At 36.9% G+C, this 21,857-nt stretch overlaps 1 protein-coding gene across 1 annotated transcript; it reads left to right on the forward strand.

The window, feature by feature from the left end:
* The first annotated feature begins 1,038 nt into the window (after nt 1-1,038).
* On the forward strand, nt 1,039-21,842 carry LOC133692363 (uncharacterized). The gene is made up of 51 exons (XM_062113246.1): nt 1,039-1,346; nt 1,630-1,918; nt 2,011-2,239; nt 2,333-2,672; nt 2,774-2,887; nt 3,966-4,094; nt 4,181-4,372; nt 4,457-4,651; nt 4,873-5,010; nt 5,180-5,302; nt 5,385-5,638; nt 6,344-6,447; nt 7,136-7,230; nt 7,340-7,579; nt 8,481-8,708; nt 8,798-8,870; nt 8,975-9,042; nt 10,014-10,159; nt 10,277-10,385; nt 10,521-10,667; nt 10,797-10,844; nt 10,919-11,047; nt 11,166-11,405; nt 11,487-11,627; nt 11,710-11,795; nt 11,888-11,993; nt 12,267-12,362; nt 12,488-12,640; nt 13,946-14,125; nt 14,240-14,403; nt 14,495-14,627; nt 14,716-14,841; nt 15,188-15,232; nt 15,443-15,520; nt 15,697-15,813; nt 16,043-16,169; nt 16,251-16,351; nt 16,431-16,565; nt 16,654-16,731; nt 17,150-17,296; nt 17,377-17,508; nt 17,612-17,650; nt 17,789-17,935; nt 18,018-18,079; nt 19,120-19,273; nt 19,355-19,546; nt 19,658-19,762; nt 20,022-20,156; nt 20,607-20,843; nt 21,274-21,375; nt 21,460-21,842. Exons 1-51 carry the CDS (start codon nt 1,248-1,250, stop codon nt 21,607-21,609), a joined length of 7,197 nt encoding a protein of 2,398 aa, XP_061969230.1. The 5' UTR covers nt 1,039-1,247; the 3' UTR covers nt 21,610-21,842.
* Nucleotides 21,843-21,857: the final 15 nt, after the last annotated feature.

Raw genomic sequence — 21,857 nt, forward strand, 5'->3', positions numbered from 1 at the left:
GATTCATACTTTTATTTTCAAAACCTTTTTATAAGCTCTTATGTCATATTAATAGGTAGGTTACAACAATCACGAGTCCAATAAATGCAACAATAAAAGATAATCGAGCAAATCTCTTGGTGCTCTTGAAAACACATTAACACTAGAATTCAGATACCAATATGCAAAGTTTAGGTTTCAAAATTCTGTACTTTCTAAAACACACGAGTATCAAAATATAGGTATTGACACACAACTTTAGGTTTCAAAGTTCTCTCCCCTGTATTCATGCAAGTTTTTTATTAATATTTAGAACATTACCAATGAACTTTTTAGATCCCCATTAACTATGTTAATGGATAAAATATCTTTTGACAACATGGTGTATCGTAGGTTGCACCACAACAAAAACATCTTTTTTAGTGTTTTTGTTGGTGAAACAAAATTGTAACAGTATCATATTATCAAACGAACACTTTCTTATAAAGAAAAGGACCTATTGAAACAACTCTACACCAAACCATCGAAAAAAAAGAGAAAATCCATTAATCTTTTTTTTTCTCCCATGTTCACTCCAATTAAAGTGAACCTATTTAATTACAAAATTTGAGCACATTGTTTTACTATCATCTTAAAACGTTCAATTATATCATGAGAAATTAGAAGATATAATTTTTAATTTTTTAGTAATTATAATATAATTTTACCATGGAAGCATACATGAGTTGTTTAGTAACAATCAAAACATTAAATAATTAGATACAAATATTTAAGTATTGGGTTGATAATTAATTTTGGGACTGATTATTTTTATTATTATATAATTAAATAAAAATATATTTTTTAAAATTATTAACCTTATAAGTGTCCATTTTTTTAAAGATTATAAAGAATTTTGTTTAGTATCAGGACTTTTTTAGAATTAAAAATTAATTTAGAGATAATGATTTTTCCTGATCCTGCAAATGCAATTACAAAACAGAGAGAAGCGCTAATCATTTTTGTTCGCTACGTGGCACGTAAGTAACTCGACATATTCATCCCTACCCACACCCTATGGTGACCGTCGCGAAACCCAGACAAACACCACACTTGTCATTTGCTCTAAAATATTATTACACTCAACATAAGAGAACCTCTCTTCATCAATTCTCAGTTTGCTTTTCGTGTAAAAATCTTCAGAACCACCTCCTTCCTGCTTTCTCTCACTGTAAAACCAAAAAGCTAAAAAAAACCTAATTTATCTCTCACTCACTGAGTCACTCGCCATGATCGAGTTATCTTCAACAGTACCGAGTCAGATTCGGTTCCTCCTTCATTCCTTGAACGAAGCTAACGTCGATTCCGTCTTTCGTGACCTCTGTCAGGTACTCTCTTTACATTGCTTTATTATCCCTAATTTTGCTATCGATCGTTTATTTTTCACTCTCTCTCTCTCTCTCTCTCTTTTAATTTTTTTTCTAAAAACCCTAAAATTTCACGCTTTTTTTGACCGGCTATCTTTGGAAACAAAATAAGAAATTATTTTAAGCATGGAAGTTAATTTAGTTATTATGAGGTCACAATCGAGTTTGTTTTTGTTTTTAAATTTAATTATTTGTTGCTGGCTAAGATTCAGAGGTTTTGTTTGGGTGTCGTGGATTAATGCAGTTTATGGAGTATGAACTTGAAGGAAGTATTTTGACGCTCCAAACATGTTTGGATTATTTGAAGACTGACTTGACAAACATGCATTTGGAACCTGTACTTGCATCGGTTTTCAAGTTTGTTTTGGACAAACCCAATTTCGCTACCGTGTTTTGTCAGTCTTTAAAAAGTACGGAGATCACTGAAGATTTCTTAGAGAAGTTGTCCAATTTATTGAAGTTATCTGTGGCTGAGAAAATTGGCACTGGTCTTGCGCTCTCTGAATCAGAGAATGCTGATACCAGGATGTTCGGTGAGTTGTTGTTTTAATGTTATTTTTTTCTTGCATTTTATCGGGTTGGAGTTTTATTGTACATTTTATTGATGGGCTTGTTGGTTTTTCAGCTAAGAAGTTCTGTGTGGCTAAAATTGAGGAATTGTGTGCAAATCCTGTTCCAATGAACTCTGTTGAGCAAATTCAGAATATTGTTATGTTCCTCCAGCGGTCTGAGGGGCTTTCCAAGCATGTTGATAACTTTATGCAGATGTTGTCGTTAATGCAGTCCAAAGATGTTGTCCCATTTGTTTTAACTCCGTTGATTTCTGATGAATTGCGCGAGGCCAATTTTTTGAGGTAGTCTCTTTTCTTACTTGGCCTGGTAATTGACTATAACTGTAAAACTCAGTGGTCTATAATACCTGCAATGCACTTTTTTTGGTTTTGTAGGAATATGGATCTCTTCCATGGAAGTACAGATAGTGAATTTGATGCTATTTTAGCTGAAATGGAGGAGGAGATGAGCCTGGGAGATATTGTGAAAGAGTTAGGCTATGGATGCACATTTGATGTGTTGCACTGCAAAGAAATATTATCCCCTTTTCTACCACTGACAGAAGTTACCATTTCTAAGATACTTGGAACAATTGCCCGCAACCTTACCGGTCTTGAGGACAACCAGAGCACATTTTCAACGTTTGGTTTGGCTCTTGGTTGTAACATTACAACTGATCTTCCACAGTTAAGCTCCTGGGACATTGACGTCCTTGTAAAGACTATCAAGCAACTTGTGAGTTCAGTTCTGTTTTTATTATCTTTGCCTTTTGCTTTAAATGTGACATTTTCTAAGAGGAGTTCCCTAAATCATTGCATATTTATGCTTTTTTACAGGCTCCTGGTACTAACTGGATTCAAGTCATTGAAAACCTGGATCATGAAGGATTTTACATACCTAATGAGGAGGCATTCTCCTTTCTGATGTCTGTATATAGACAGACATGCCAGGTACATCTTCGTAATATGTGAAATACTTGCACTGGTAGAGTCGTGTCAAGATCTGTTTCTGGACATACAAGGTTTTTTGTTTTGTTTTTTGTGAATGATATTTATCTCATCAAGAAACAACCAAGCAGGGGACTAAAACCTGCTACAAAGCCCAGAAATCAATACAAAGACAATGCTAGAATGAAGACTAAACAATGAAGCTGATAATGATCAAATTACCGAGATCAGCAAATTTTAGGATTGTTTCAAGCCTCATGTAGAAAACTCGTATTGCACAATCTGAACTGAATCAATTGAACAATCTGAGCATCTACAACAGTGGCTTGGGAGCTTTTTCCATTGAAGATCCCGACATCCCTCTCCTTCCAAACAGAATAAATGACCCCACACAAAGCAAGCCCGGGGATAACAGAAGAAAAACACTTCTTCTTCAAAATTCTTTCGGCATAATCAAACTCATATTGCCAATCTCATACAGTTCTTTGAATCCCACACAATCTCCTACAGCTCTTTGAATTCCACACAATTGGAAAATAGAACTCCAAGCATCTTTAGCAAACGAGCAAGTAAAAAACATATGATCCCATCTTCCCTCTCTTGACTGCACAGAACACATAGGGGCTCAATATTTATCCCCACTCTCACTTGTTGAACTTTAGTAGAAAGCCGATTTAGGATAGCCAGCCAAGCATTGAAACTTTGTCTAGGTACATATAGAGGACCCCAAGTCAGCTTAAACCACTCAACTCTACAGTTCTATGCTCTTATTGATCCCCACAAACTTTTGCATGTAAAGTTACCTCCAGGAGTGAGTTTCCATAAGACCCTGTCATCTTCACCATTGGAAGGAGATATATAATGCCACATATAGCACTCTGAATTTTCACCATATCACCTGTTCATGGATGTGGCCACCTCCATTCCCCGTCGCTAATTACAGCTGCAACATGCATGATCATCATTAACATATATGATTCTCAAGCAATGTTTTTAACTAATGGCCCATGTGAGTGCCAATTATTGCTTAAACAGGGATTTTTGTTTTCTGGTTATGAATCTGTATCTTTGATATTTGCAGGATCCGTTCCCTCTCCATGCCATCTATGGGTCTCTTTGGAAGAATACTGAAGGTCAGCTATCTTTTCTGAAACATGCGATACTGGCACCACCAGAAGTGTTCACCTTTGCCCAATCTGGAAGGCAGCTGGTATGGTGCCTTTCTACCCTCTTTTTAGCTTCCGTTCTGAGGTAATCCCATTTCTGATACTGAAAAGTTATTTGCTATTCTTGCAGAACTATATTGATGCTTTGCATGGCCATAAGCTTCAAGTTGGGCATTCTAATCATGCGTGGGTGTGCCTTGACCTTTTGGATATGCTTTGTCAACTGGCTGAGAGGGGTCATGCTAGTTCTGTTCGATCAATGCTTGAGTATCCTCTCAAACACTGTCCAGAATTGTTGCTTCTTGGGATGTCACATATCAATGTACTTCTCTTGTTTTATTCATGATGCTTGGAATTATATCCTACATATTTGTTTGGCTGATCAATTTTACCTCTCTTATTGCAGACTGCCTACTGCCTCCTCCAATATGAAGTGTCTTTTATGGTTTTCCCTCTTATAATCAAAAGTGCTGCTGGTAGTGGTATGATGCTTTACCTCTGGCATCTGAACCCTAATCTTGTGTTGCGGGGATTTGTAGATGCTCACAATGTTGAACCAAACATCATGACTGAGATATTGGATGCTTGTCAAGAGCTAAAGGTAAATGGAGAGAATTCACGACTTGTTTTTTGTTCTAGCTGTTTCACAGTTCCATCACCTCCTGCAAAATTTTAAAGCTGCCATTTTGTGGGAACTTTTTCCATAACCTTGCATTATTCTTACTGATTATTCATTTCTGGATTCATCTTTTAGTTATGCTTCTTTGTTGCTAGTTTTGTGCACGATTATTTCTGAGCTCATATTTCTTGTTCCTTGCGCAGATTTTGTCATCGGTATTAGACATGATTCCCTTTCCTTCTGGTATCAGATTAGCAGCCCTCGCCTCAAGAAAAGAGCTTATAGACCTTGAAAAGTGGCTGGGTAATAATTTAATTACATACAAGGATTCATTCTTCGAGGTAATGTTCAGCTGTCCTTCTAAACTCCTCATGAAGGTGCCGATAATTTTTGGTTTTGCCAAATCTTATCTCTGGGATTCTAAATGCATTTTAATATGACCAAGTTAAATTACGGTTTAGTGATGGAAATAGCTATACATGACATGGTGTGTATTTTCCAACTGTGCAGGAATGTCTCAAGTTTCTTAAGGAGATTCAGCCTGGTGGATCACAGGATTTTTCTGCCAAACCTATTCATCCTCAAAGTACCATTGTGAATCTTTATTCAGAGACTGGTTCATCCTTCCTGAAGGTTCTAACCTCTACACTTAATTGATTGTGGTCTTCTCCATACAATTGCATGGTGATACTCTAAATCTCTGCATACTTTTCAGGTCCTTAAAGCCCACACCAGCTTAGTTATATCTACCCAGCTTTCTGAGGAAATGGAAAGGTTGCATGTAACAGTTATGGACTCTAATCCAAGGCTGCAGAATGGTAGCTCGGCAGATTCATCTACCCCTGATGGGTTTTCGGATGATGTTGAGGCAGAGGCAAACTCTTATTTCCATCAAATGTTTTCTGGTCATCTGACAATAGATTCCATGGTTCAAATGCTTGCTCGATTCAAGGAATCTTCTGTGAAAAGGTATAATGTTAATCTTTATAAAGCGTTTGCTTCCTTTGGAATCTTCCTACGGGTGTGTTTGAGATTGTGGTAGCGAATGCGGTTCAAAGTATTTTTCACTTAGAAATCATCAAAATAATATTTTTTTTATTTTTTAAAAATCATTTTTAATATTAGCACATCAAAATGATCTGAAAACATAAAAAAATAATTTTTAGCAAAAAAATTCAAAATTTGAGGGAACGCTGTTTGCACCGCATTCCCAAACAAACTCTACATCCCATGTCCTTAAACTTTATTAGTAATCTAATTATAATAAATGTGCATTTATAGAGTTTTGGAAGTTAGCCTTAAAATTATACTAACCACAATAATTTTGGTGAAGAATTATGTTTGATTCTTACTCATGTTTTGTTCATACATCCTGAATTGTTTTTTTTGCATACGCTGCACGTGTCTGTCTCCTCCAAGCATTTGAAATAATTGTAGTTATTTTTATTAGTGTTTTTTTTGACAGACAAGTATGAAAGGTGTTAGTGTGAAAGCTGACGATACCTTTTCGGACCTGTATCATCTTAGTTTTAGATGATTTTTGTGGTGCTCATTTGAGGGTTTTGGTGTTTAATATTTTATTTTGATGTTTAATTTTTTTTATTTTTTTGTGGGTCCTATCAGAGACTTTTGGTTTAAGTGGTACGACTAATCACTTGTTGAAATCACTTACAGGGAACAATTGATTTTTGAGTGCATGATTGGCAATCTATTTGAAGAATATAGATTCTTCCCAAAGTATCCTGAAAGGCAACTAAAAATTGCTGCTCTTCTTTTTGGTGAGCTTCATTTTAGAGGTTAAAGTTAATAGCATGGCTCATCTTTCTAGCCTTCTAGTCCAATTCCTGGTATCAAGTCACCTTGATTGGCTGTGTCTTAATAATTATGCTTAAGAGCTCAAGTTCTTGGTGCTGCCTGTGCAATTTTAACTCTGCTATCATATACTTAGTTGTTTTTAATCATATTGAACCTCCTTTTGCCTGTCCATGAGTTTGGAGCTTCAACATGTATTTGCTTGTCCAAAATAGGGCCCCTTTGTAGAAAAATGTTATGGTATTTGATTTTTGATACGTGTAACTCACAACTGCACACCTATTTTTTTTGTATTTTTGTATCATTCTTTCAAAAAAAAATATTGTGATGAATTCTATGTAGTTTAGCTGATATAAGTTTGCATTGCAGCATATGTTTTTTATTTGATTGCATACAACTTGATTGAAGAAGTTGACTGCTTACTGCTTGAATGAAAATCCATTTATAAAATCAGATATCTATTTGCCTGTGATTGCTACTGGTATTTGCATTTTTGTAGCATGAGGCATGAAGCTGTGAATATCTGCATGACTTTGGCTTGGAGTTTCAGTACCTGCTTTAAGTAATCTCAAGATATATATACTTATGCAAATAAATGTGATTTGGAATGTATTCAGCAGATTTATGTGGTCGTGTTTTTGAATTGCATTTCAGGTTCTGTTATCAAGCACCAGCTTGTTACTCATCTCACTCTTGGGATTGCCTTGCGTGGTGTTTTAGACGCGCTTCGGAAACCTCCAGATTCCAAAGTCTGTCATCATCCCTAAGCGACATTCAACCATTCTATCTCTCTCTCTCTCTATATATATATATATATATATGCATATATATAATGTCGTGTATGACCACTGTTTGCAGATGTTTGTGTTTGGGACCAAGGCGTTGGAGAAGTTTGTGGATCGTTTGATTGAATGGCCACAGTATTGCAATCACATCTTACAAATATCGCATCTGCGTGGCACTCATGCTGAGCTTGTTGCTTTCATTGAACGAGCACTTGCCAGGATTTCATCAGGGCATTTGGAATCAGATGGAATTAACAATGCTTCTGCTGCTCATCACCATGGTTTGTCTCAGGCTGCCTCAGTAAATGGAGAGGTTAGGAACTGTGTATTTTTTTTTTTTGATGCTTAGAATTTGTGCTCCTCCTTTTGTCTTAAGCATTAATAGCTTTAACTGGATCAACATGTATTTGCTTACCACCTGAGATGTTCAGAAGATATTTGACATAATTTTGTTTAAAATGATGGAAACTTGATACATGAAGATTTGGCAAGGGTTCCATCTAAGATATTTAGATTAAAATTCACATCAAAATTAGTTTCTTTGATGTGGTGGAATTTTTTAAATTTTGTTATTAACCTTTGTTTTCAATCCATAAACATATTTGCAGTACAAGTAGCTATTGGTGATAAGTCAGTGCAATAGTGTCAGGGAGCTGGAGTTTTGGGCACACATACATGCCTATCTCTTTATTGCAAAATATATAAATCATAGCACATCTGATTCTTCTTTCATTTTATTTTCAACCATGGATTGCAACTATGAACATTTTCTGGATTTTATATTGTCTCATGTGAATGCATCAGATATCTCATAACTTTTTTCAAGGATGTTCAGTGCTCCAATTAATAGTCTGTATTTTGACTACCCTCTTAAAGAAATAAAATTAAGGTGATTGAGGACATTTTGAGCTGGTGTTCCATGTTCAGGTAAAACTTTTAATTTGTATGTTACCACCACACTCTTGGCACCACCATCTCTGCATCTGCTTCTCACTGGGACCATTGTACCTCCAGCTCCCTGATGCCATTGCATTGTCTTATCAATACATTACTGCTTCTGTTTCAAATTTGTTTGTCCATTGAAATATGACATTTTTATATCATAATCTGATCATAACTGCAACTAGATTAGGGGCTAAACTAGTTGGTCAAACTAATTAATAGTCTCAACAGCCTTTGTAGTTTTGTTCTCTAACCTTGTGTCATCATTGCAGTCAAATAGCATTAACATTCAACAGGCTGGGCAGCAGCTTTCCTCTACACTCCATCTTCAACAGAGACATGAAAGTTCTCTCGATGACCGTTTGAAAGCATCTGCTGCTCCATTTAATGAGACTAAACAATTTGCATCTGCGGCTCCATTTAATGAGAGTAAACAATTTCTATCTTCCAGTGTGCAATCTTCAGTTGCCCCCTCAAGTGATGTTTCTAGCATTCAGAAGGTAGCCTCCGCTATCAATTAATGTGATGGGGTTAATATTTGAATTTCATTCCTATAGTTCTTCATCTTATTCTCAAGTTGTGATTGCAGGGTACAGTTACTTCTTCGGCTTTGTTGTCTTCTCCTGGTTCTGTCCGTCCTTTCCGAGTAGTTACCTCCACCAGTAAGCTCCTTAAATGATAATGATATTTACATTAAGCTACCATACCTTCAACTGTTTTAAACATGCTTTTGTCAGCATTATATACGAATCAATATTCAATACAGGGTTTGGCTCTGCATTGAACATCGAAACACTTATGGCTGCTGCTGAGAGAAGAGAAACACCAATAGAGGTACTACGTTTCACATAAGTGGTAGTATTTTCTACAGATAATGGATGGAGGCCTATGGTAGCATTCAATTTTTTCTCTAGAGATGTGTAGAGGCCCCTTTAAGTATGAAATTGAATACGAGCTACTGCCCTTTCCCCCTCTATTAATTTTATCCATCAAGGGATGTTTTTTTACTTGCAACTACTATCCTCACACCTTATTTATGCTGATAACTTATTTGGGAAAGAAAAATTTTCTTGGTCATTTAAGTATTAAACTCTGAATGGAGCTACCCTTTCTATTCTTTTGAAGTTAGGAAGTTTCAAAAAATTGGTATTTATTTTGAAGTCTTCAAATTCTACAGTGGCAATTTGTTTTGTAAGGGGCCGAGCTGAGCCATCTACTCTAACTTTTACCATGTAATATTTCCCGAAATCTTCCTTTTCAATGGGCCTTGGTTATTGGTGGTCAAGCAATTTGTATGCAATGGGGGGCACTGCACATCATGTAATGATGAGTGTCATCTTTATTTAGCATTTGGAAAGCTTTCTTTGTATGGTTTGCTAATCAGGTTGTTGCGTAGCAAGCCCTTAGCCTTTGTTGGATAAATAGGTGGGTGTTTCCAAGTGGGTAGAGGAGCTTTTACCCTTGCATTTGTGGCTTGGAAAGAGAATGGTCCTTGAATCTGGAATATTTCTACGTTTAAAAATAGAGAATTTTAACATTTGAATTACAAAGAAGCTGTTGTGGGATATAATTTAATCTTGGTCTTCTCATGGTGTTTGCTTGCAGGAATTTTTTCTGATGGCCTTTAACATTGCAAAGTTAATTTCTTTTTAATTTCTCTTTGAATTATTTTGTTTTCATATTTGTTCCTTATATGAAGGAGTCCTAAGCCCTTTACTTCTCTTTCAAATAACATATTAATAAAAATAAATAATTTCATATTTTCTTGTGCACTGTAGTTATTTGGTTTTAATTTTTGTTTACAGGCTCCAGGATCAGAGATTCATGACAAAGTATCATTCATGATTAATAATATTTCAGTATCAAATGTTGAACCTAAAGCAAAAGAATTTACTGAAATACTAAAGGAGCAGTACTATCCCTGGTTTGCGCAGTACATGGTCATGAAAAGGTCAGAACCCTCTCCCAATTATCCTTTCCCGATTCTTTCTATGCATATTTAAGTAATATGTTAATTATTTGTGTTGTTTCCTCTTCCTTATTGGTCTTGGTTAATGTTTTCATTCAGAGCAAGCATTGAGCCCAATTTTCATGATTTGTACTTGAAGTTCCTTGATAAAGTTAATTCAAAAGCTTTAAATAAGGAGATTGTCCAAGCCACATATGAAAACTGCAAGGTTTGTGTCATGATGTGTACTTTGTGCACTGGACATTGTTAAGCAACTTCATTTTCTGAAAATCAAGTAGCATGAATAAGTCCTTTTCAGTTTAAAAGTACAATAGATAAGTATTACCTTTTGTTCTGTTTTCAGGTTCTTTTGGGATCAGAGCTTATAAAATCTAGTTCAGAAGAGCGTTCATTGCTTAAAAATTTGGGAAGCTGGCTTGGGAAATTAACTATTGGAAGGAACCAAGTTCTGAGGGCACGTGAGATAGATCCCAAATCTTTGATCATGGAGGTGATTCTTTTAGATGGAGAAGTGGTGTTCTTTAATAATAACAAGTCTCATTCGATTTTTCTTTTTCATCTTTATTTTTTATCAATTAAGAATCATATATTCACTCGAGTTAATCTTGTCATTGGGCAGGCATATGAGAAGGGATTGATGATTGCAGTTATACCATTTACATCCAAGGTACGAATTTTGACAATTTGAATGTCTCTGAATCTGGTTGCTGTATAATTCTTACATTCTGTTACTTGCTGTAGGTTCTAGAGCCATGCCAAAACAGTCTAGCGTACCAACCTCCTAATCCTTGGACTATGGGCATTCTTGGATTGCTGGCTGAGATCTACTCAATGCCGAACTTGAAAATGAACCTCAAATTTGATATAGAGGTATTGGAATACAATCAGCACTTGCCAACTGCATGTACATTTTTTTTTTGTTATAGAAGCCCTACTATGATGATGCTGTTTTTGGTTGTTTGTTAATGATATTCTTTTGGCACTTCAGGTATTGTTCAAGAACCTTGGTGTAGATATGAAGGACATAGCACCAACTTCTCTTCTTAAGGACCGGAAAAGGGAAATTGAAGGGAATCCTGATTTTTCCAATAAAGATGTAGGAGCATCCCAACCACAGATGCTTCCAGAAGTTAAATCTGGAATTATATCTCCCCTAAATCATGTTGAGCTACCACTTGAGGGTGCAAGCCCACCTAATTCTGGCGTTCATGCTCATATGTTATCTCAGGTTTGTGTGCATTTGGTTTTCTATTTTTTTCTAAGCAGCTGTTGATATGTTTCTGAGGTTTAATCTGCTTGGTGTCTTAAGTACACCTCTCCTGTCCATCTTTCTTCGGGTACATTGATGGAGGATGAAAAACTAGCTGCATTAGGCTTGTCTGATCAGCTCCCTTCTGCACAAGGACTATTCCAAGCTACTCCATCCCAGTCAACATTTCCGGCTAGTCAGGTGCATTGAAGTTCATATGCTGTTAGTCTGACAATAGACTGACTTATTTGTCTCTAATTTACAAGTTCTCTGGTGTTTGCAGCTTCCCACAGCAATACCTAACATCGGAACTCATGTTATTATCAATCAGAAGTTAAATTCTTGGGGCTTACATGTGCATTTTCAAAGGTTCAAACTGTTTCTACATTAGTCTCATCATGCTTTATAGTTACTTTGTTTCGTGTTTGTCTGATAGTCTTTATCTCATTAACAATTTACAGACTGGTTCCTACTGTAATGGACAGAGCCATCAAAGATATTGTGTCTGGTATTGTTCAGAGAAGTGTTTCTATTGCAACACAGACAACAAAAGAGCTTGTTTTGAAGGTTTGGATGTTGACTTAAACAAAGAATTTAGTGCCATATATAGTTATATACCGGGGCTTGCTGTATCTATCTTGGCAGCAAGCTCCACAGGCGCTGTCATCTCATCTCGATCAAAATTCTCTTTTCTTCGGTTGCTAACACATTCATATTTTGTCTCTTAACCATAGCATTGTTATCTGGAACCAAATATATCCACATGTTTTAGATACTTTTAACATTGTTATTTCTCAGACATGTTCTAATGCCTTCCAATCATGTCTTACTCAATTATAGGATTATGCCATGGAATCCGATGAAACACGAATATATAATGCAGCGCACTTAATGGTTGCCAGTTTGGCTGGAAGCTTAGCTCATGTAACATGCAAGGTTTTTTCTGTCACAGAACTACTTAGCTCTTCTTTCTCCTTTGTTTATTTGGAACTTGAAGCGAGATCATTTTATTTGATATTCTTTTTTCTCATTACGATAAATTGGTGTTCTCTGTTTGCCAGGAGCCATTACGTAGTTCAATATCAAGTCAGCTAAGGAATTCAGTTCAGGGTTTCTCCTTAACAAGTGAAATTCTGGAGCATGCTGTGCAACTTGTTACTAATGATAACCTTGATCTTGGGTGTGCGGTGATTGAACAGGCTGCTACTGATAAGGTTCCGGTTTTAGCTTTGATATACACCTACTGCATTAACCACTTCTTAGTTTGGAGGTGTTTTTATTCTTGAGTAATGTGGCATGCATATAATTTATATATCATGTCTATGCTAGTTAATGAGTTTGGCTCTCCCCCATTTGTGGTGCTCATGTTAAGATCCCAGTAGTAGTTTAGAGTAGGCAAGGGTTAGTTAAGGTGTTCCTTGGAAACACCTGTTTGTTGGTGTTGGATGAAGAGCCTGACATGTATCATCGACTATGTTGCTTTTTACTTGGGCACGTGCAACAGGTGTGATCTAAGTATAAAAACTGGTAAATTTTAAATTTTAGGAAATGGTGACTCAGCAGTGTCCAAAATTTGGAAATGAACAAGGGAATGTGTTAACCATGAATATCCACATATTGACCTAGTTTTAGAATATTGGATTTTCTGCTTACCAGGAATAGACTCATTTTGAATTGGGCATTGTTTACACTAGGGCTGTATTTATTTAGGTTAGTTCAAAACTGTTGCAACTCCTTCATTACAAAATCATCTTTAAAAATTGGGCAATTTGAATACACAAAATGGCTGGCTTTGTAACCTTGGTTTAAATGCTACTGTTTTGCTCACACTCTTTACTGCTGTCTGAAAAACCCTCTTTGTTATTTAGTCTCTCGCCTCTCTCTCTCTCTCTCTCAATGCCTAAATCATTCTCTTTTGTCTCTGCCATCAAGATTCATAAGCTGCTTGTTGTCATTGTCTCCCAATTTACTTGTGTCATGTCAACACAGGTGTGACTGGACAAAGCGGAGTCCTTGCAACATATCATGGCTGTATATGAAGTTACTCTGGGAGAGTAGGATATATTAGATGCTTTTTTAGGGGCACTAAACAGTTAATTGGATGGAATCAAAATCCTGAATCTTAAAAATTATTCACATTTGAGGAAATTGTGGTATTGGGTGGTCTTTTTGGTTTCCATATGGAACTTTGCTTCTATGACACTTTCAGGAGTGTGTTTAGCTAATTTTCAGTAGAATTTAAGTTCTAGTTTGTAAGGTTTTTGCTTTGGTATTGTTTGTTGTTGGCTAATGTTCTCTATTCTTGGTTGGTTGCTTATCCTTGTCCAGTCATTATTTTCATTCTAGTTATGTGTTTTCTTTTGTTGAGAAAGAACCAGGCATGGTATGCAGGAAATCAATATTAGTTTGGGCTTGTTCTCGTAAATAATATGAAAAAATCATCATGAAATAGCTCTACACTATCTGATCAAAGATGTGGCAGATTAATGTAGTCCTCTTGTCATGGGTGTTTCATGCAGGCCATACAAACCATTGACATGGAAATAGCTCAACAACTTCTAAGAAGGAAGCATAGAGATGGTGTTGGTCCAGCATTTTTTGATGCAAACATGTACACCCAAAGTTCTATGGGCGTTGTACCTGAGGCCCTTCGCCCCAAGCCTGGTCACTTGACTCCCTCTCAACAGCGAGTTTATGAGGTAAATGCCTGTTGATCTCTTCCATATGGTATGTGTGGTTCTCAGAAAGAAAGCACTTAAAAGTTAATAATTCCCTCCCTGAACTCCCTCCTTCCTTTCCCCTATTGTATGCAGGATTTTGTTCGGCTTCCGTGGCAAAACCAATCTAGCCAGAGCTCACATGTCATCCCTACGGGTTCTGCTTCTTCTGGTGCTACTGGTCTTGCTAGTGCATACGGTTCAGTTTCATTGGATGTGGCTTCAGAAGCCATTGAATCTAATTCAGCTGCACTTCTTAGGTGTTCTATGGTTATTTATTGGTACTTGATATTTCTGGTTTTTCAAAAATTTGAATGCTGAAGTTTCAAAATTCTGCATTTTATGTTTCAGTGCTGCATCAATTCATAGTGCGACGGCTGATGGTGTTATCCAACAAAGTTCTGAAAACAATTCCACCAGTGCTTCAATTTCTGCTACCACTTCCTCTGAACTTGGTCCAGTGGAATCCTCAGATGTTGTAAAGGTTGGAAGAAATTTTGCTACTTCTGTTTTGACATGGTTGGGGCCAATTTTTTTTTTTTAAAAAATTTGTGGTACCTTTTTGTCTGAAGGAAGCGGGAGTTTCTTCTCAACCATCATCTTCATCAGTTGCTTCTGAGCGTGTTGGGAGTAGCATTGCAGATGCTTCATTGAACACTAGGGATGCGTTGGACAAGTACCAGATTATTGCGCAGAAGGTTTGTTTGAATCCTTTTGCTTGTGTCTAAATTGCCACATCCATTTTATTGATTGTTATGTTTCAGAGCAAGTGGTTAGTTGTATGCCTAGGCACGTTTGTTTTTATGTAAGATGCACCCATCCTTTCTTTTGGACATGGTTTTGGGAGAAGAATATATATATGCACCCAGGTCAAATGTTTTATCTTCCCAATTAGGCTAAGGGATAGGGGATGTAATTGTAACCAGAGGCCTCTGTGATGTCATTGTTGCGAAGATTTTTGATCTTCTCGCATGTACTTGTTTTAGTTGTTGCACTGAAAATGGTTATATTCTTCTGCTGATATCCCATCTTATATGGTTTCAGTTGGAGACTTTGGTGACTAGTGATTCTAGAGAAGCTGAAATCCAGGTACTGCTTCTTTCCATTCCTTTTGGTATGTGTTGCTTTCAAATCACACATTCTTGACTGTCTTCTAATTTTGTATCCTTTTACACTATCTGTTGATATGGTTCTGAATTATATTCTTCTGCCCACACCTAATTTTCTTACATCTCTTAATTGTTTTTATGTGAATTTGAGTTTGGTCATGTAAAATATAACTGTCCTTTTGGTGTTCAGGGGGTAGTTGCAGAGGTTCCTGAAATCATAAGTAGATGTGTCAGTCGAGATGAGGCTGCCTTGGCTGTAGCACAAAAGGTGTGCTTCCTTTTTCATTGACTACTTATGATATTTTCTATTGTCTGGCTATAGTGGTTGCTGCTTCTTGTTCACTAATGATTTCTTCTGGCTGTTCTAATATCCATTGAACTAAACAATTGCTCATAGTTTTTTCTATGTTTTTCATGAGTTCAGTTTTTCTAATTGTCATACAGGTTTTCAAGGGTTTATATGAGAATGCATCGAACAGTTTTCACGTTAATGCCTGCCTTGCTATTCTGGCTGCTATTCGTGATGTGTGCAAGCTTGTGGTTAAAGAACTCACTAGCTGGGTATGCCTTACTGACTTTTTACATATTAGGTTGTGCATGACATTCTCTAGCTCTGTTGTATTGTAGTCATGACTTTTGATAGCAGAGTGAGTCGGTGTCCAGATGCAGTAACTTATATTCTTCCTCTTTAATTCAAACGATAACAAGTTTTTCTTGTCTTGATTTTGTTTAATTGTTCTTCTATTTGCATTTATGGATGTTAATTACACCAGTTTTCTATTTTTTACAGGTGATTTACTCAGACGAGGAGCGAAAGTTCAATAAAGATATTACCCTTGGCCTGATGCGTAGTGAATTGCTCAACCTTGCAGAGTACAATGTTCATATGGCAAAACTCATTGATGGGGGAAGGAATAGTACGTCTAGGGCATTCTTATTGTATAATGGGTAGACATTATCACACTTGATTTCATTAACTAATTCCATAAAATGAACAGAGGTTGCAACGGACTTTGCTGTTTCCCTCATCCAAGCTTTGATTGTTGAAGAATCCAGTGTCATCTCTGAACTCCACAATCTTGTCGATGCTCTGGCCAAGGTTGTATTCTTACATCTTTATGTTAGGAGTTCATTATATGCTGTTTTGTTTGACTTTTCTTGGTGATTCTGACTTGCAGCTTGCCGCAAAACCTGGATCTTCCGAGTCATTACAACAGCTTATTGAGATTGCTAGGAATCCTGGTGTCAATGCAGCTGCTCTAACTAGTCCAGCTCTTGGAAAGGAGGACAAGACAAGACAGTCTAGAGACAAAGTCAGTGGAGATTGCATGGTTTATACATCACTCCCTTTTGTGCTTGGTCTGATTCTTGAACTTCATACTTTATTTTTTTTGGAAACAGCCTTCCAGTCAGTTGATAGCTAGCAGGGAAGAATATAGCAACATTGAAACTGTGGAACCAGATGGTTTTCACGAGCAGGTATCTGGAGCTCAAATAGTTTAATGAGAAGTTTAGGGCTCTCATATTTTTCTCTAATTGGCATCTGCAAGCAGTTTTTTTTTTCCTTACGTTACCTGGGGAAGTCTATTGCTTTGTTAGCTTGCTGTAATTGCTGAAACCTGACAGCGATGCCACTTGCTGTCTGAGATTGATCAAAATCATTTCTTGGAAGATACATTGAGATTTTAAGGGACCATGTGATCTTCTTATGGGTAAAAGGATTTTTAGAATACATTGATCTCTCTGCCCTGCTCTTACGCAACACAAACATCACTTATTGATGACATGTATCTCCATTGTGTTGTCTTTGTTTTGCTTTAATAGTTGGGAAGTGTGAAAATTATTAATGCTTTTTCTGGTATTTTTCAGATGTTTATGTTGTTCTTGTGAAATGTAGGTTTCCATGCTTTTTGCGGAATGGTATCGGATATGTGAACTTCCTGGTGCAAATGACGCAGCTTCTAACCATTACATCTTACAGCTGCATCAAAATGGATTGCTGAAGGGGGACGAGATGACAGATCACTTTTTTCGCGTACTCATGGTACTTTTCCTTTCCTTTTAACTTATATTTCAGGGGTAATGTTCAAGATGCAATTTTATAATTTCTACAAAATATTTCAGGAGCTCTCTGTTGCGCACTGCTTGTCCTCTGAGGTGATCAATTCCAGTGTACTGCAATCACCTCATCAAATGCAGAATCTCTCCTTCCTTGCTATTGATATCTATGCAAAATTGGTCATTGCAATCCTAAAGGTAAGCTTTTATGCTAATTAACAGCATTGTACTGCTGTTCCTTTGATCTTGTATGTAGTTTATGATGCTGTAACATCTTTCATTTTATACATCGTCTCTTCAGGTGGAGCAGGGATCAAGTAAACTCTTTCCTTTGTCAAAGGTAAATCTTATCCATAGGGGCTTGCATTTTTCAGTTACATCAAGATCATTAGAATTTTATCTTGGAGCAAAATCACTACCATTGATCTGTTTCTTCTTAGATTTTTATATGTTCCTGATATTTATGGTATTTCAACAGATCTTGTCCATCACTGTGAGATTCATACAAAAGGATTCAGAGGAGAAGAAAAATTCTTTTAATGCAAGACCATATTTCAGATTGTTTGTAAGTTGGCTTCAAGATCTCCTTTCCCCAGAGCCTGTTGCCGATGGTGTAAACTTTCAGGTATTGCTTATTTGGATTCCCTCAATCATTGTGCCTATTCAAAGAAGCATATGCTCACTGATATTAATTGCACATGCTACAGATCTTGACAGCCTTTGCTGGTGCATTCCACAATCTGCAGCCCCTTAAAGTTCCTGGTTTCAGGTCTGTATCATGAACTGTGCAACTACTAGCTAATGCTATTTGATAAGATCGTAGACAATATAACAATATCCTGAAAGGTACATCGAGCTCCTTTTTGTAAAGTAGCTGGCATAAAAGAAGGCATCCATAACAGAAATATATAGGTTGGAGACCATGGTTTAAAGTAGGATACAAGAATACAATTTTGCTAACTCGCTAGATGCCTCATTCAGTTACACCCACTTAACATACTGGGAAGGTTGTGTAAAATTGTTCTATTTCTGGTCCTTGTGTTTAGGCTTGTTCTGTGATAGTAGACTTCTTTATTTGCATCTAGACCATTCTCAGTTTTTGACCATCTTCAATGATCCTTTCAGTTCTTGATTTAACAAGACTATACCTTTCCTCCCTCCTTCCAATCAGAAACAAAAGGGAAGATGAGGGAGGAAACAGATCTCAAAGTTGAACCTAGGGAAAAATTCCATTAACAAAATCACAAGGAGTTGGGAAGTGATGTTTTCAAGAAAGACAATAGCCACCTATAATTACACGCAAGGAAATTTCTTTCTGAATTTCTAATATTGATGGTAGTGAATCCAGCATATCATGGTGAGCAATCTTGTATAATGTTTCACCGATATGAGGAGTGCAGTTTCAATACTGTCGATAATTGGATTTTCAAATTCCTGTCGTGAAATGCTGTGGTTTTCTTAACTGGTGTAGAAAGTTCTGTCAAGTTGTTTCCCTGGTGATAAAGAACAAGTGTCAACAATGTTTAAGGTGCAATGTTGATGGTAGATAATAAATGCTCATACCACATTTTTACAAGCTTCCAATGTTATGCAATACATGGGAAGAACCAAATTTTTGTGATGTGCATTGTTCCCCACTCCATTCACAGCTAGGATTCTTTTAACTTACGAGCAAAGAGATCCGGTTCTTCATCTGTCATACTTGTTGTGCCATAGATTTTATCTATTCAGAATTGGCAATTTACACTCAGAAAGTACCTTTTCCCTTGCTTTTCATGCATCACTTATTTGGTCAAAATGCTTCTGCAGCTATGTGTGGCTCTCATTGGTGAGTCATAGGAGTTTCATGCCAAGATTGCTCATAGGAAATGCACAGAAGGGCTGGCCCTATGTTCAGCGGTTGCTGGTAGACTTGTTCCAGTTCCTGGAGCCCTATTTGAGGAATGCCGAGCTGGCAGTGCCAGTATGTCACTTGCATTCAGCCCAGTTCTTGCAGCTCATTGTTAACTTAATATGCTGTGTCTGATCTAGTTCCTTTTTGTAGGTTCACTTGCTATATAAAGGTACACTTAGGGTGCTTTTGGTGCTGCTACATGATTTCCCTGAGTTCCTCTGTGATTACCATTTCACTTTCTGTGATGTGATTCCTCCAAGCTGCATACAAATGCGTAATATTATTCTTAGTGCTTTCCCCCTCAATATGAGGCTTCCAGATCCATCAACTCCCAACTTAAAGGTCTGTTATTTTTATTCAATAATCAATTACTTATCTAACAAATCCTTTAATGACTTTCATGGTTGTGTAATTTGATCTCGGAGGGTTTGGTTCTTTGTTTAAATTTTTCAGATTGATTTGCTTCCGGAAATTAGGGAACCTCCTCACATTCTCTCCGAGGTTGATGCAGCTCTTAAAGTAAAGCAGATGAAAGCTGATGTAGATGAGTATCTCAAGGTATTTTCTGTTCGCCCTCTCTATGCTACAGTTTGATGTTTTCTCTTGGTTCTTGAACTACATAAAAACACTCGTGTTTCTTCATATACATCCGTTACCTTTATCACTTTATGCAATCATTTGTGCTTGACATTTTTTGTTCTATTTCCCACACTACACACCATTATAAATCATTCACATCCTGACCTGCCGCATATTGTTTTGATATCATCCTTGTTAGTATTTTCTTCTTAGTTATTTAATTTGAATCTGTCTGCAGACTAGGCAACAGGGTTCTTCATTCCTGACTGAATTGAAGCAGAGATTGCTCCTTTCACCTAGTGAAGCTGCATCTGCCGGAACCCGTTATAATGTACCGTTGATCAACTCCCTTGTCCTTTATGCTGGAATGCAGGTATGTCTATTCTGTTAGCCTTTTTCTTCATGTGTTGTCCTCTTGTTGTCTCACGGACTATCTGCTGTTATCTATGTTTGTATAGTATGGTGTTTTTCTGTGTTTATACGTTTGGAATTGTTGCCTTATTTTTTTTACCACATGGATTGCTAATTTTAGTTTCTCTTGCCGTGAGAGAATTTTCCTAATGCACAAGATGATAGCATACTAGGAAAATGATCTAAATACCTTGAGAGAATGCTTGCATTTCTTTCCCTGCTGATGCCCTTTGTTGACATTTTTGTTCTGTTTAGATTCTGAAGTTTTGGTTGATTTTTAGTTTAGTTAGGTGGAATTCCATACGCAAAGGGATAGGCGGCAAAACAATGGATTCTTATTTTAATTTCTTCATATTCTTTTCTTTCTTTCTTTTTTTAAAAATGGCTTCACTGAAGTTCTATTGTTATATAGGCCATCCAGCAGCTGCAGGCAAGAACATCTCATGGACAATCGGCTGGAAATACTGTTCCTTTAGCTGTATTTTTGGTGGATGCTGCTTTAGATATCTACCAGACGCTTATACTGGACCTAGACACAGAAGGCCGATACCTCTTTCTAAATGCTGTTGCTAATCAACTGCGCTATCCGAATAACCACACACATTACTTCTCATTTGTTTTGCTTTACTTATTTGCTGAATCAAACCAGGTAAAATGTGGTTTTTGTTTGGTTTTTGCTGCTGCAAATGTGTCTTCTATCTTGTCCTGTCACATCTATCTAGTTTCTGAAAAGTACACCTCCAAATCACTGAATCTAGTTGTATAACTTGGTAAGTGGCACTTAAAATTTGAATCAGGATCTATTATGGATTTTTAATTCCAAAGAAGATGTACTCGTTTTTGTGAGATATCTCTGGCACCCTCTTGATAATAACCCCTTGTAATCTTAAACCAAGGAGAGTGCTTCATGAGAGGTATTGTGGTGAGTATCTGAAGAGGGCACTTGAAAGGCCTCTTTTTCCAGATTTCAGGAATCTATGAAATAGGCCTTTTCAGTTTTGATGAATTAAATGATTTATTTAGTTACTTTGGTTGTATCAAATGCCTGTGTTCGTTACTTTGGTTTTTGCCGTCAGCAGGAAATTATCCAAGAGCAGATTACAAGAGTTCTTTTGGAACGTCTAATTGTTAATCGACCACATCCGTGGGGCCTTCTGATTACTTTCATCGAGCTCATCAAGGTGATCACTCATAAGAATATTGCATTGCGTGATCTGAATTAACTGCAGGTTTATCATTTTGATTTATTTGTGTGTATTTTGCAGAATCCTAGATACAACTTTTGGAATCGATCATTCATAAGGTGCGCACCGGAGATAGAGAAACTATTCGAGTCAGTTGCTAGATCATGCGGCGGCTTGAAGCCCATGGATGACAGCATGGTCTCTGGTTGGGTTTCTGAGAGCGCACACTGACCCTTCTTGACAATCATGTATGCGCCACTTGAAGTTTTCAAATTACGCATTATTCTGCGACTAGATTATTGTGGCCACATTTCGAAAACCCTAATTTGTACCCTGTACAGATGTATGGCGGGCAATCTGAACCCGATTTTACCGAGTAGAATCATCTGTACCTGGATGAGCTTGGATTCTTTCGTAGTTATTGATATATTTTTTAATGTAGATTTGCTTGACCTTTGCTATCATATTAGATGTGCTAC

Source organism: Populus nigra, chromosome 4 (assembly GCF_951802175.1).
Source record: "Populus nigra chromosome 4, ddPopNigr1.1, whole genome shotgun sequence".
NCBI lineage: Eukaryota > Viridiplantae > Streptophyta > Magnoliopsida > Malpighiales > Salicaceae > Populus > Populus nigra.

Coding starts and splice junctions, on each gene's coding strand:
- LOC133692363 (XM_062113246.1), top strand. CDS start 1,248: ATGATCGAGTTATCTTCAACAGTACCGAGTCAGATTCGGTTCCTCCTT. Junction 2,888..3,965: donor TATATAGACAGACATGCCAG/GTACATCTTCGT, acceptor TGATATTTGCAG/GATCCGTTCCCTCTCCATGC. Junction 11,628..11,709: donor CAACATTTCCGGCTAGTCAG/GTGCATTGAAGT, acceptor TGGTGTTTGCAG/CTTCCCACAGCAATACCTAA.